The 15320-nt window shown below is 43.2% G+C and overlaps 1 protein-coding gene across 1 annotated transcript in view; it reads left to right on the top strand.

Annotated features, from left to right (window-relative positions):
* The window catches only part of PARP12 (poly(ADP-ribose) polymerase family member 12), a 38452-nt gene that overhangs the window by 19258 nt on the left and 3874 nt on the right, over positions 1 to 15320 (top strand). Inside the window, exons 6-9 of the mRNA XM_041753870.1 lie at positions 1083 to 1278; positions 4849 to 4990; positions 7934 to 8030; positions 13789 to 13864. Of these exons, the coding sequence (XP_041609804.1) occupies positions 1083 to 1278; positions 4849 to 4990; positions 7934 to 8030; positions 13789 to 13864 (511 nt within the window). The remainder of the gene's footprint in view (positions 1 to 1082; positions 1279 to 4848; positions 4991 to 7933; positions 8031 to 13788; positions 13865 to 15320) is intronic.

Genomic DNA, 15320 nt, shown 5'->3' with positions numbered 1-15320 from the left:
TTGCTAGATAAATCCTTTTTCCCCCCACTTATATTTAGATATAATTGACACACAATACTGTAGAAGTTTAAGGTGTGCCGCATAGTGACTTGACTACGTATACATTGCAAAATGACTAGCACAGTAAATTTAGCTAACCTCCCTCACTTCATACAGTTAAAAAAACATTTTTTTCTTCTATGATAAGAACTTTGAGAATTTATTCTCTTAGCAAAGTTTAAATATACTATAAAACATTGTTAACTATAGTTGTCATGTTTATACTCCCAGTAAAAGAAATTTGTTTTCTCTCTGCTGATACATAGAAACGCAGTTGACTTTTGTCAACAGTTGTATTCTGCAACTTTGCTAAAATATCTTAACTCAGAAAACTCTGATAATTCATTTGAATTTCCTGTATAGTTATCTATATATTCTACTTATCTAGAAATTAATATCTGTGAGTAGCATTTTAATTTTTTTATTCTTGTTTGTTTTTATTCATTTTACTTCTTGTTACCATGACTAGGACCTCCCATGCCATGCTGAATAGAAGTAGTGATAGCTGGAATATTATCTTTTTTTCCTTTTCCCCTTGATTTTAGAAGGAGTAATTATTAAGTGTTTCACTTTAAGCATGAGTGAATGTTTGGAATATTTGGCCTTTTTTTTTTTTTTTAAAGATTTTATTTATTAGCACAAGCAGGGGGAGGGGCAGAAGGAGAGGGAGAAGCAGACTCCCTGATTAATGGGGAACCCAGGTGGGGCTCGATCCTGGGACTCCAGGATCACACCCTGAGCCGAAGGCAGACGCTCAACCACCGAGTCAACCAGGGGTCCTACCTTCTGTATTTCTAATATTCTCCTTTTTTTTCTTGATTCGTCTTACAGAGGTTTATTAATTTTATTAATATTTTTCTTGTTTTAGTAAGAACCAGCTTGTCCTCTTCTCCTCCCACTTGGAAGCTTTTTTTTTTTTTTTCTTAAGGAGTGTCACATTTATGTTCACATCCACCAGCTGAGCATCTACAAGACTACAGGTGGAACCTGAGTATTCACTTGGCGGGTGGAGATTTCAGTTTACCTCTCATGTTCTTCTGCAGGATCCTGTGTGCTGAGTCAGCCAGCAACTTTCACTTTGATTGTCTAGACTTTGACTCCATGATGTTCGGCGCTGCCCCAGCCCGCCGCCTCTCCACAGCCTCCTCAGTTACTAAACCTCCACACTTCATCCTCACCACTGACTGGGTTTGGTACTGGACCGACGAGTTTGGCTCTTGGCAGGAATATGGAAAACAAGTAAGTGTCACAGAAAGAGGGCAAATGTTTTCTGCTAAGGGTCCATGATGGAGGAGCCATTCCAGACATGAGCACAAGGGTTGTTCTGGAGAGTCCTTGATAGAGCCAAAGATCCCAGGTCCCACTGTGACTCATTTGCTTTAGGGAAATTAGGGCAAAACTAACTACTAACTATTAACTTGTTCCTTTGTATGAGGTTGTGTCTTTGAGTGATTAGGTATCTTGCTGGCTCCATGAGAACTAAATTACTATAAATTACAGTGAGATGACATTTCTTCATTGGTTTTATTAAATGGCGTAGAAAGATGCTTCTCTTACTGTTGAGTAGGTAACTCCAGACCAAGTGCCTGTGTGTGCAGGAGAGTTTGTGTAGCTGCATAATAAACTTTAAGACCTTCTGAAGCGGGCTTTTCTGCCTTCTGTGTAGCAGCAAGTCCACAGAACATGGGCCAGTGTAAGAAAATGGATTTATTTCAGGTATTGATTTGGAATCTGGATCTAATAACTGCTGCTGTCAATAATTTGATGACGTTCCTGGCTGGATCAGATTGAAGGGAGCCCCTTGATCTGTAGAGGTATCGGGAGGTCACCATGTCTATAGGGACAGCTTTCCCAATTGAAAACTGGGATATGTGGTCTGATAGACATTTATACTCTCTGGATTGTAAGAGGCTATATTAAAGCTTTGGTTTCTTACTCTTATCTGCACGTGGAATTTCTTTTTCTCTGGGAATACTGTAATTAGAGCTGCATGAGAGCAGAGAGTTTTGTCTCTTGTGTCATCGATGTGCCCCTGTGTGGAGGACAGTGCCTGCGCCTAGCAGGTCCTCAGGGCATAGACTGGCTGGCTGAAGAACAGAGTAATAGCTGCCCTCTGGTTGATTGGATGTGGTCATTCTCAGCAGGGGCCTCCCTTCCGCTCTCATCTGCTTCCCCTCCGTGTCCTCCATGGCTAGCCTTTTCTCATTAGCTGTTCTGTCTGTCTTTCCCACCCATCTCCCCCTCTTGAGCATCCTGGGGCTTCTTCCACTTTCCTTGCCATGTGGATTTGTTCATGGAGACTCTTGGTTTGATCAGAAGCAGGAGAGGAGAGGCCATGCCTGGTATTGAGCAGGAGTGAATGTGGGGCTGATTATGCTCTGTGAATGGGGCTTACCTGGTGACATCATGAAGGAACCCATGGCAGGCAAGAAGCACTTAGCAAATGTGACGACCTTTCATGTTTTGTTTTCTGATTTGTCACACTTCTTGTGGAGATGAGTGGGAAGACACTTATAGACCCTGTAGTCAACTTATGCAAAAGTATGCTTCCCTAGGTGACTTTGCAAAACTGGATTGTCACAGTTTTAGAAGGCGGGGTCCTTTCTCCACCAAACACCCACACTTAGGGCTTTTCCTTTTTCTTGTCTAGGCTGCTACTTCTTGCAGTATAGTCAGAGTGTATAACCTCATTTAGAAGAGTGGAAATCTCTGGGAATGACCTGTATTTGGGTATCATTGATGCACCACTTGATGGTGGAGTGCAGGTGCACATGTGTGGTCTCATTTGGTACCATCGACTGGATCTTCTCCTAGGGTGGCCTGTCCATTCTATCTCTTCTTTTCCCACACACTTCTGGTGTCACCCCCTATTTGGATTTATCTCTTAGTTTTCTGCTAATTGCCAGTTTAGGACCATGTTCTTTTGATTCAGGGAAGCTAGATTCTTTCCTGTCTGAGCTCAGAATGTACAGCCCAGTTTTAGGTCCAAATTGCCTCTGCCCTATATTAATTTCCTAAGACTGCCATAACAAAGTACCACAAACTAGGTGGCTTGAAACAACAGTGATTTATTGCCTTACAATTGGATGCAAATCGAAGTCAAGGTGTCAGCAAGGCCACATTCCCTTTGAAATCTGGTAGGAATCCTACTTGCCTCATTCTAGCTTCTGGTGGCCTCGCTGGCATGTAGGTGCTTCAGTCTAGTCTCTGCCTTGTCATCACCTGGCCTTCTCCCTGTGTCTGCCTTCACGTGGCCGTTCTCTCATAAGGACATGGGTTTTGTGGATGAGGGGTCCATTCTACTCTGGTATGATCACATCTTAACTAATTACATTTGCAGTGACCCTTTTCCTAAATAAGGTCAAGTTTTGAGGTACTAGGATCAAGATCTCAACTTATCTTTTTAGGCAAAGGGGGTGGCACAGCTCAGTCTGTAACCTAAGGTATTACTGTTCTTGGCCACTGACTTTTCCTGTGTTAAACTTGACATCCCTGAGGTATTGGGCTCCAGGATGCCTTAACCCTGACCTGTATCCTCTTTGAACCATCCACAACAGGCTTCTTATGTCGATTGGCCTTTTGCATTTTTTTTTTTTCCCTTTCCTGTGATCTTCTTTGCCTTGATCTAAAACCTCTACAACTGCCCTCACCCTTTTGTACCTGAACAACATATCCATCTCTACTTGAAAGGTAAGACCTCTGTGTATTCCTCCACTAGCCAGACCCAAATCTGCCATCATTGTTACTTGTTTATCTAGTCACTTCTCATAGAGTGCCTGCAGGAGGTGGGATCCTGCTGGGCATAGCCCCCACTGTGCTGTGTACTCTGGTGAAGGGTCAAGGGCCCAGGTGTCAAATCTTGTGGCATTTCCAGCCTTTGTGCACTCCCTTCTCACCTGGCTGTCTTGCTCTCCTCCTCCATCTCCTTCATGGGCTGATGCTTTCTACTTCCCTTCATGAATGTTGGGGTGTCCCAGGGTCCAGCCCATGCCCCCATTCTTCTGATGTCAGCAGCCACCTTAAGTGATCTTTACATCTCTGTTTCCAGACCAGATTCCTTTTCGAAGTTCAGACTGGTCTATCTAGATACCCGCCTGGTATTTCTGTGGCATCTTTGCTTTTTGTTCTAGGCACGGTGCTATGTACTCTTATATCATGATAAGGGTATGATGTAAGTTTGTTACTGTTCCTATTACCATTCTGTTGAGATCTTGAGGTTCAGAGAGGTTAAAATAACTTACCGTGGTTGTAGAGGAGCCAGAATTCAAACTCAGTCCATCCTGAAATCTTAGATGTTCTATAGGTAATTGGAGAGAAGGTGTGGGATCAAAATGGGCAATTCAGAAATAGAAGAGCTCTCCACGGGCCCAGGAAGAGGACACAGAGGAGGCCTGAGCTCTGAAGGATGGTGGGTACAAGAATGGATAGGGAAGAGGCAGCTGTGTCAGGCCATCCCTCCATGTGGATTGGAGAATTCAGTGTTGGCATTTACCTTCATTCGAATGATTGTGTCATCCATTATGAATAATTTGAATGCTCTCTCTTCTTTTGCTACCATCTGGCTAGCTGGACCTGCATTTACTATTTTCCTGGGCAGCTTTTAGGAGACATTCGTGTTGGCTTCTATTTCATGCCTCCCTCTCCTGCCACACCCCTGCTCCCTGGCTCTTCTCACTCACTCCCCAGCCTCCCCCCAAACATGGATATCCACCATGGGCATGTCTGCAGTGTGGTGTGGATCGCACCTGGCAGCTTTATTCATCGTTGTAGGTTCCTGCCTTCACGAAGTATCTGGCTTTTCCCTCACAGGGCATGGAGCACCCTGTGACCGCCATCAACAGCAGTGATTTGGAGAAGGCCTACCTGGCGTACTGTGCACCAGGCTCTGACGCCCAGGCAGCCATTCTGAAGTTCCAGGCTGGAAAGCACAAATACGAGTTAGACTTCAAAGGTACTTCCTGACACACTGCCCTCACCGAGCAGGGCTTGGCCATCTCTTGGCTCTGTCTTTTCTGCCTTCACCCTGTAGAAGCTCCATGTACACATTGAGGGCCAGGATGGAAAAGGACAGGATGATCCCTGCTCCTGAAGAGCTGCTCACCTGGAAAGGGAGACAAACTAAACAGATGATGCCAGCTCAGTGGGATAAAAGAGAAACTGCCCAGGGAGGGGGTTGGTGAGGAGAGAGGAGCCTGAGGAGGATTGGGGGAACAGGTGGGATCTGCATGTGTGCGGTGGTGGTGGTCCTGTAGGCCATCGATGAGTCCCTGTGGTCCTAGGTTAGCCTCAGTCCCTGACCAGTGTCATAACTGTTCTTCTGTGCACCCCGCCTCATCCCCCCAGCATGGTGGCTCCACATCAACTTCTCAGTCAGCACCTGTGGCTTAGGTGGGCTACAGATTGAATGCATGCTAGACACACACTTTCATTAAAAGTTGCTAGAAGCAGATTATCCTGTACTTGTGGGGTCCTGATACTGGACTTTAAGTGACTTGTCCTGGTTGCCTTTGCAGACAGAAACAGGTCCCATAACCTTTGGGTTCAGTTCATCTAAGAAACTGATTTGGGAGGACTTTTTTTTTTTTTAAGTTTTAGTTTTTTCTGTGGCTTCTCTTAAGCCATTTCCTCATGGATTTATCAGTCTAGCTCTCTTTAACTCTGAATCCTTCTGAATGTTCAGAACCTTTTGAGGGAATTCACTGGGCATTCCTTTAAATATGGCTTATTGTTTTCTCTATTTTTGTGGATCTTCTTCTATGTGGAGGGCAGAAAACTGTATGTGGTGAATTATCCTAAAACCACTTTACCTGCCTGCTATGGTTTTGGAGTGCTGATCATCTTGTTGAAGGTGGAATCTCTGCCGCCTCAATGTGCCCTTACAGAGTACTTAAAAGTTTCTTCTGCTCTGCAGCGAGACCTGCCTACCTACCTTTAGCATCTGCTCAGGAACACTAGCCGTAGGTCAGGTGGTTTGTAGTCCACAGTGTGATAGGTACAAGTGCATATAGGGGGCCAGCAAGCGACGTGAGGGTCAAGTCTATACACCTAGCACCAATCTGACTGCTGCTGGCAACTGTTTGAAATGCTTCTTTTAAGTATCTGGAAAATATCAAAACCAGAATTGTCAGACGCAAGCTTTATCATTCTCAACCTCTAGGCCCCATTCTCAGGGGACATAACAGAGAAACAGAATAAGAGTGGGAGAGAGCAACGTGCATGCCGTTTTCTGCAAACTGCAAGAAAAAGTGTGTTCACCCCACACTGACCCGGGACCACGTGGATAGGCACAGTTCTTTTTGTTGGTAGTGGATAATAGCAGTCACAGAACTAGTTTGAGGTGAGTTAGCTTCCTGTCTCACTGTGTGAGGTGTAGTGAAAGCAAATCCAGGCAGACACAGCAAATCTGCCAGACACATTTATGAACCAAATATTAGAAAACAAGTACAGTTAAGAAACACAGCAGGTGAAATGGTTGGTTCTGTAGGATTGAGGAAGACTTGGCGCTATCATTTGAGAGACCTATGTCACAAGCATTGCTCAAAGCCACTGCCAATGCCAAGATTCCAGAGGCAGAACTCTGACATCTGTTAGCTGGCATCAGATGGGTGGAATCCCCAAGGTCAAGGTTGTTTAGGGACTTAGCCTAATGTGTCTCTGGTAAGGGTAAATTAGGGAAAAGGTCTCACTTTTTCCTGTCCACAGAAGGCTAGGGAGTGGGTCTTACATTTATTTAGCCAATTTGTGTATCCTGAAGTTTTACCAGTGAAAGCCCATTTAAGTTCATCATGATGTCACTCAAGAGGCCAGTAAAAACCCCTTGTAAGTATACTAATTATTGATGGGAGTTGAGTGGTGGACCACAGTAGGGCTTTGTAGCCATGTATGTTTGGTGTGTGGGCTCCTAATCAGAATGTGGGGAGACCTCTGGGAGTCCCGATCTTGATGACCATCTGGGCTATAGCATGAGGGACACATACCTAGATGATCACACAGTGTGAGCTGAAATGCAGTAACATAAGTTACAGACATTTACAAATTAATATTGAAATGTTTTTTAAATGAAAGAAACTGGTTTTTACTCTCCGTACAGAAAGATAGGGTTTTCCTGGTGACTAGGGACACATAATCTCACTCATAGGAATTTGTGATTTTTCAACTCGAGGGTCAGTGTCCCCTCCACCTTAAGGATGAACCTGAGGATCTTGTGGGGTGGGTATGGGGCAAGAATTTTTTTTTTAAGATTTTATTTATTCATGAGAGACTCAGTGAAAGAGAGAGAGGCAGAGACACAGGCAGAGGGAGAAGCAGGCTCCATGCAGGGAGCCTGATGTGGGACTCGATCCTGGGTCTCCAGAATCACAACCTGGGCCGAAGGCAGTGCTAAACCGCTGAGCCACCCAGGTTGCCCCAAGAATTTTGTTTATTAAAGATGGTACAGGTTTAAAAGGATTGAGAAATACTGCCACGGAGTCAGTTTAGTCAAATTTCAAGAAGTCATAAGAGTAAAATTATTATATTAACTCTAAATCCCACTGACTCAAGATGTAATTTGGTCTCAGGCTGAGCTGAAGGTTTTTCATATCCAAGTTGGGAATAATTGCTAAGCAAAATAATAGTTTAAACAAGATTGGAAGGAACAATTTAAAGGTACTCATGTATAATTGATATGTCAATTACTCATCATTCATGTGTTCGTTAAATTCAGTCTCCTAAGGATACCTATTTTCTTTGTGAATATTTGAAATGTGAAAATTGCCTTTTTTTTTTTTAACAGACTGAATATAGGCTTTACACATTTTCCAACCATTTAGTTTATGTTTATGAAACAGTGCTATCCCATGTGTGTATATACATTTGGTGTTTTTGTTGTTTGTTTGTTTGTTTGTTTCTCCAGTGTTCGTTCAGAAAAACCTGGTCTATGGTACGGTCAGAAAGGTTTGCCGGAGACCCAAGTATGTGTCTCCTCAGGAGGTGAAGGTGAAGCAAGCCTGGTAAGTGGCATGTGTATTGGATGGGGTGTGCTCTGCTGCAGGTACAGAAAACCTCCTCAGACTGGCTAACGCAGTAAGAGGGTTTGTTGGCTTGTGTCTGAATGTACCAGTGCTCTGTCTCCAAGTGCCCAGCCCTGCACCAGGTACTTTTAGACTTTCCTTCACTTAATACCATAATGCTGATGCTAATATCAGTGTTTCAGAAAAGGTCTGAGAATTCATGAACCTGGAACATCAGGGTACACTTAGCACATTTCAGAGACAGAAGTATTAGTACAGATTATAAGATGATAAATACAATGCAGGTTTTAATTAATAAAGCATTAAAGTGCCAAACTAAACGCAACATAAAATAAAGGGGGGGAAAAATAAAGATGCTGAAAAAAAATTGCATAATTAGATTTTAAAAAAAGAATGATTTATTTTGAGAGAGAATGTGCATGTGGTGGGGGGAGAGGCAGAGGGAGTGAATCTCAAGTAGACTCCATGCTCAGCACAGAGTCTGATGTGGGGCTCCATTCTACCACCCTGAGATCATAACCTGATCCGAAATCAAGAGTGGGACTCTTAGCTGACTGAGCCACCCATGCATGCTCCATATAATTAGATATTTTAACTGTTAAGTGTGCCAGTGATGTTACAGAGTCATAAAGGTATTCTTGTGTAGACTTTTCCAGAAACCAAAAAAGTTCTTCCTGACTTTAGACTAATTTAGAGAATGGTTAGGAAATAATAATAATCACTCCTCATATTTTCTCTCTGTTTCTGTCTTCAAGTTATTATATCTTTTGTTTAATAACAGGGAAGGGATATTTTCAGTAACTCTTCGGGTTTTGTTATTGGTAGTGAGCTGTGATCTTGACTTCTAACAAAGCACATTACTCTTTGCTCTCCACTTGTGTCATGTATGAATGCCAGTTCTTTTTTTTTTTTTTTTGAATGCCAGTTCTGATGCCGAGTCACCTGTAGCTGTTTGACTACAGTCCTCTATATTCCATGAGTTGGGAAAGGCTTAGGGCCAGAGCATTATCTTCGTAGCTAGAAGGCTTGAGATACACAATTATAAGGCTGCTTATTGTGATCTGCAAGCCAGTCTAGGCTGAAGCTGGCTCAACAGTTTGTATTTTCAGTTGAATAGTTGAATCATAGACTTGAGTCTTTGAAAATGTTGAAGTGATAGGAAAATAATGGGATTATACCAGTAAAAACCATGTATTTCAGTACTTGAATATCACGGTATGCCACAAACCCAAATATAGATTCTGCAGGTGTCAAGCGGCCAGCTTCATCCTCAGAGTGGATTCCCTGTGGCTGCCAAAAGCCACTAGGGGAGCGCCTGGCCTTGTAAGCCTTTTTTTTTAAGAGCAGGAGAGGGCCCTCCTGCAGCTGATGGGGGCATATTTATGATCTTTGCTCTGATCAGACCCCTTCTGAACCAGTAGTTTTAGGCTGGATGCCGATGTGCTGAGATTGGAGTGGAGGAAGGGTCCTTTTCTCCATCTGCATGGCCCTCCCAGAGGTGCCCCACATTCTACTGAGGGAGAATGGCCTGCATGGCAAGAGGTACCACAGCACCAGTTACAGTTGGATGTGTCACAGCCTAAGCTGGGACTTCAGACCATGTTGTTGACAGCCAGCTATGGCTTCTGTTAGCTAGAGAAATCAGGCTCATTGCCATTGCACGGCAAACTGATAGCTTCTCTGCTGGTTCTTCTGGGGTCTCACAGATGGATATTAGTGGTTGTATTTGTGGAGCATGATCATTTAAAGAAGAATTTGATAGGAGCTAGAGGGAAAAGGTATGATCAGTCCAAGGAGAGGATATACTTGGTAGTTAGTATGCTCCTCCCTCTAGCCTCCAGCATTTCCACAATGAATAGTTATTTGCATATATTTCTGATTTATCTGTATTATGTTTCTTTTGGAAAAAATGAGCAAATGCATAAATATAAAAGTGTTTTCTGATTTCCTTTTTCTTGCACTAAAGGTAGCATTTTATCTGTACTATTCTTTTCCACTTACAAATAATTATTCCCTTTTAGTACATTGAAATCTTCTGAAATCTGTCTCATGGCTCTCCATCATCTGTACATACCCTAGTTTATTTAATTTGTCCACTTTGAAGGGATGCTTTGCATTGTTTTAGATCTTTTGTTGTTACAAGGGTAATGCCACAGTGGATGATCTGGTGTATGTGCTGTTTCATATTCTTGGAGGTTAAAGTTCTAGAAGGTAAATGCAAGTTCCTTTTAATGGGGTTGAACCATTATGCACTTTGCCTCAGGATGCTTGAGGTACCTGTTTCTCTCGGCCTTGCCAACAGGTGAATCATCGATCTCTTGGACTTTTGCTATTCTCATGAGTGGCAAAGGGTGTTTCAGTCTATTTTAATTTGCTTTCTCTTACAAGTGAGGTTTAATATTTTTCCTAACTGTAACAGCCTTTTGCCTTTCTTTTTCCTTGGACAGTTTGTCTTTTTGTTCAATTTTCTTTCAGCCTTTTTGTTAGTTTTCTTAAATGTTAAGAGCCTTTTATCTACTAGGGAGATGAGCACTCAGTTTCTTTTTTTTTTTAAGATTTATTTATTTATATATTCATGAGAGACACAGAGAGAAGCAGAGACACAGGCAGAGGGAGAAGCAGGCTCCATGAAGGGAGCTCAATGCAGGACTTGATCCTGGGACCCCAGGATTACGCCCTGGCCCAAAGGCAGGCGCTAAGCTGTGAGCCACCCAGGGATCCCCAAGCACTCAGTTTCTTATAACAAATCACAAACCTTTTCTCTTAGTTTGTTAGTTCTCAGCTTTGTTTATAAAGTGTGTTACCCACAGAATTGCTTATTTTTTAGTGAAATGTATCTATCCCTTCTGCATATTGCTTCTGGATTTACAGTTTAGTTAACTGTGACTACTTCTACTTCTGGAAGTTATTTTTGATTCTTTCCCTAACCAGAGTCTACCTTAGATACAGTGTGGAAAAATCTGTTTGTCTCCTTTCTGAGACTGGATGTCTTTTATTATGACTGTAACATAGTCTTCAGGGAGGGCCACAGACAACGCACATCAGAAATGAAAGTGATCATTTTGGTCAAATTCAGAGTAAGATATGACTGATTCAGGATCTCCCCACTGCATACCCTGAGAATCACAGAGTCAATGTAGTGAGGTTTGTGGCTCTTCTGATAACCCATGTGACAGCAGCCATGTAACTCTAGCAAGCGAGTCCACTGGGGGCTGTGGGGCCAACTGGGACTTGTAGAGTGGGTCACTTTCAGAAACAACTTCTCTGTTTACACAAATGACAGGATCCCTAAATATGATCTCCACATTCCCACATTCCAGAGTTCTTTTTTTTTTTTTTTTTTTTTTTACATTCCAGAGTTCTAATATGAGAATTTGATGTAGAGTTTGAAATGGCATTTGTATATCAGCTTTCTGGTTTTAGTTCCTTACTGTCCTTGTATCCTCCAAAAAAATGTTTTATTCATGTGATTGGATCTTATTTTTTCTTTTCTTCCCACTTTATGAAGATATTTTCAGTCATTTCATTTTTTTTCCCCTTCTACTAGTTTGGAAGTTACAAACTAGGGCAGCCTGGGTGGCTCAGCAGTTTAGTGCCACCTTCAGCCCAGGGCATGATCTTGGAGACCCAGGATCGAGTCCCATGTCGGGCTCCCTGCATGGAGCCTGCTGTGTCTCTGCCTCTCTCTCTCTCTCGAATAAATAAATAAAATTTTTAAAAAATAAAGGAAGTTACAAATTATATTACCTTTTATTTTAAAGGTCATACTAGAAATTATAACGTGTTTTTAGGTATGAGTTGATCAGTGTCTTTGTCTTCTCATCAGCTGATAGAAGGGCTTTCATATACCTTATTCCATTAATTTTCTCTCTTGTTTTTAAACTTCATGAGGTACTGTTACTTTATACTATGAATGTTGCATTAGATTCACTCACATTTTACTACTTTGTCTTTTCACATTTTCTTAGATGGAGGTCTGTTGGAAGACTGTATTTTTGTTTGCCTGAGTATATCTTTACTTTGCTCTCAATCTCAGAAGATATTTTCACTGGCTATAGTATAGCATCTTGTGTTGTGGTTATTTTCTCCTAGAACATTCCACTGTCCCCTGGTTTCCATTGCTGCTTTCGCAAAATCAGCTGTTAGTCTAACTGGAGCTTTTCCAGAATCCCTCTTGTCTTCCTTTGACTGCCTTTCAGATTGTGTCAGTCTTGCTGCTAGACACTTTTATTAACCTGGTGTGGGTGGGCTTGTGCTTTTATTTATCCTGTTGGAGATTCTTGGGACTTCTTAGACCTTTGTGTCACTCTGAGAGTCTCCTTTGTTCTCTTTAAAATTGCCTCCAGCCTTTCTTCTCTCCTCTTTTCGGAGCTTTGGTTGGGTTCTGACTAGATCTTGGCCTTCTCTATCTCTCCTCTGTGTCCCAGCTTCTCCACATTTACTGTCTCCTCCCTGCTGGGGCCACATTCTGGATAACCACACTTGCTGTCTAGTTCCGCTCACTCCTCTCTCCTCAGGTGGTTTCCCCTGCTTGCGCAAATGTCTTTGGAACCTCTACTAGCAAGGACTGTATCTTTCACTTCTGGAAGTTCTTCCTGGTTCTTTTCCAAACCCTCCGCATCTTTTTATAGCTCAGTTTCTTGCATATATTTTTAAAGTTTGTGTTTTACGTCTTCAAACATGGAAAGAATAATTGTTGTGCTATAATCTGCCTTGTAATTTCAGCATCTTAAGTCTTCATGGTCTGTTTCTGGCTGATTCTTGCTTGTGGGACCTTGATTAGTTATTTTTAAACTGTGCTGTTTTTCTAGGAGAGTTATTTGTGGGAGTTGTTTGAGGCTTAGGATGAAGGTACATGTCTCATGCCCGTAGAAACAGAAGGTAGATCTATTGTAGGAAGAACAGCATTCTGAAACAGAGTCAGAAAGATTTGGAATTATAGTGACACAGTCCCTGTTCCTAGACCTGTTGGGTCATGTGTCTTTTAGAGCTTAGACTTTATTTTATCTTTTGGAAAGATATGGTGCTTGTGTTATGTGAGATCTGTAATTAAGCATGCTAATATTGCAGCAGTATGAAATAACCATATGCCCTTAGCAGTTCCAGTCAAATTTCTACTGCCAAATGAGGTGGGGGGTTTTTTTTGTTTGTTTGTTTGTTTTTTTAGGATTGATTTATTTTTTGAGAGAGAGCGTGAGCTTGAGCTTTGGGAGGAGAGGAAAAGGGAGAAAGAGAATCCCAAACAAGGCTCCCTGCTGAGTGCAGAGCCTAACACAGAGCTCTATCTCATGTCAGACACTTGACTGAACCACCCAGGTGCTCCTGCCAAATGAGTTTTGATGTAAATTTTCTGTTCTTTAAAAATGTTTTGTATGCCAATTATACCTCATTGAGGCTGCTTGAAAAAAGAATTCTTTGAATTTTAAAATTGTGGATAAAAGTTTGTACATGCTGCTTTTATCAGATACTCTTTGCCTTCCATGCAAGAGTTGAGATACAGGTGAGAAATGGATCCCTCATGCCTGATTGTTTGGGTTTTGGCCACATGAGCAAAGATAGATGTACTTCTACATGGTGGATAGTGTGCTTATTAGGTGCTTCCTCACCTTCTACCTGCTTTTACAAAATGGTATACTGAGACCCAAGACTGGTGGTACCAGCTAGTGGAAGCTGCTTAGAGTAGATCTGCTGGAGTCTAAGAACAAAATATTTCAGTGTTTTTGTTTACGTTTTGTAGCAGCGTCAAGTTTCAAGGCCCAAAGAGCATCCCAGACCATTGGGACCCCTCAGCCCTGCCAGACCCTGGCTTTAAGGTATGGGACTCGCGCTGCCTTGGGTCATGGAGGAGGGTGTTCTTAGACATAGTTAGTGAGCCGACTCCACCACTGAGGAAGCTGTGTGGTCAGGCTAGGGCAGGAGAGAGGAGCTATAGCTGTGTGGGGTTTTATTTTCAGGTCGTGGGGACTTTAAGGCTGAATGCTCACCATTCAGAAGAAGATGGTTGTGGCCCCAAGGGGAGAGAATATATTGTGGATCGAGGATGATGATCTGGAAATTTCTGGAAAGGGCAGAAATAGGAGCTTAACAGCTGCTTAGCCAAATAAGTATTAGTTTTACTAAGCAAGAAAAGAAAAACCAGGGGAGGATTTGAGTATGATGAGGGATATGTAAAGGGGGAGTTGCTGTTAGAAGGTGCCAGATACTAGAAGATAGGGAACATCAATTCAGATGGCTCATTGTAGGGCCTGCCAGCTAATGAGACCTATGCTGAGTTCTGTAGAGTATTCAGGCCATTGTCCATTACCACCTCTTGAATGTGAGGACACTCAGATGGCCTTTTGATGCTGGCCCCCTGTCAGGCACTGGGCATACAGGCTCTGTGTCTGTCTGCCGTGAGATGTCGACTCTCATTGGGTTGTACAGAATGTACACAGACTCCAGCAGCACAGACACATGTTGAGAAGGGCTAGGCGAGTTTGAACAATAGTAGTCAGTGTCACAGAACGAGGTGACCATATTGAGGGGAATAGAGAAAGCTTCACTGGGTCCACACCTAAGTGATGGCTGATGCTCGTACAGGCAGAAATAGGGGAAGAACATACAAGTCAATGGAAATTGCATAGGGAAGGAGCCCAGGTCCAGATGGAGGGTGTGCACAGACACTGGGGGAGCAAGAGGGAGGTCAGGGCTGTGCTCTGGAGCTCTTGGTCGTGAGGCCAAGCTGAAGGCCATGGCAGGTATGGGAGCCCTTGACAGTCTGGTCTAGGAGGGGCAGGCTGGTTCCATATTTGAGGAAGAGGAATTTGGTGTCCTCCCATGGGATGAGAGCAGGGAAATAATTTCATTTCAGAGTCATAATTTCAGTTGCAGGAGACCCATGGACATTCAGACTGAACACAGGGTAGGGGAAGGCCATGGTACAGAGGGATTTCTCAGGAATTCCCAAATGCGCTGTCATGGGCCAAGCCTGTTTAGCTGGGAACAGGGGGGCTGGTTAGGTGCAGACAGCAAGTGCAGGAATTGGTGGATTGTCACTGTGCAAATGTCAGCTGCCCTTGCTCTGGGCCCCTCCTGGCGCTTAGGGAGTGCTATTCCCTGAGCAAGACACTAAGGGAGAGGTAGGCTCACCTGGGAGGATGCGGTAGCACCAGGCACCATCCCTGCATATCTCATGGCGCTCCTGAGTTGATGTGTGCCCATCTACCAGCCTGCCTCTTCCTTAGCACTTGCAGTGTGGCGTGCTCCCACCACACTGCTGCCTGTGAGCCC

Source organism: Vulpes lagopus, chromosome 4 (assembly GCF_018345385.1).
Source record: "Vulpes lagopus strain Blue_001 chromosome 4, ASM1834538v1, whole genome shotgun sequence".
NCBI lineage: Eukaryota > Metazoa > Chordata > Mammalia > Carnivora > Canidae > Vulpes > Vulpes lagopus.
Note: the sequence above shows the minus strand (reverse complement) of the source record. Positions and strands in the feature narration are given on the sequence as shown.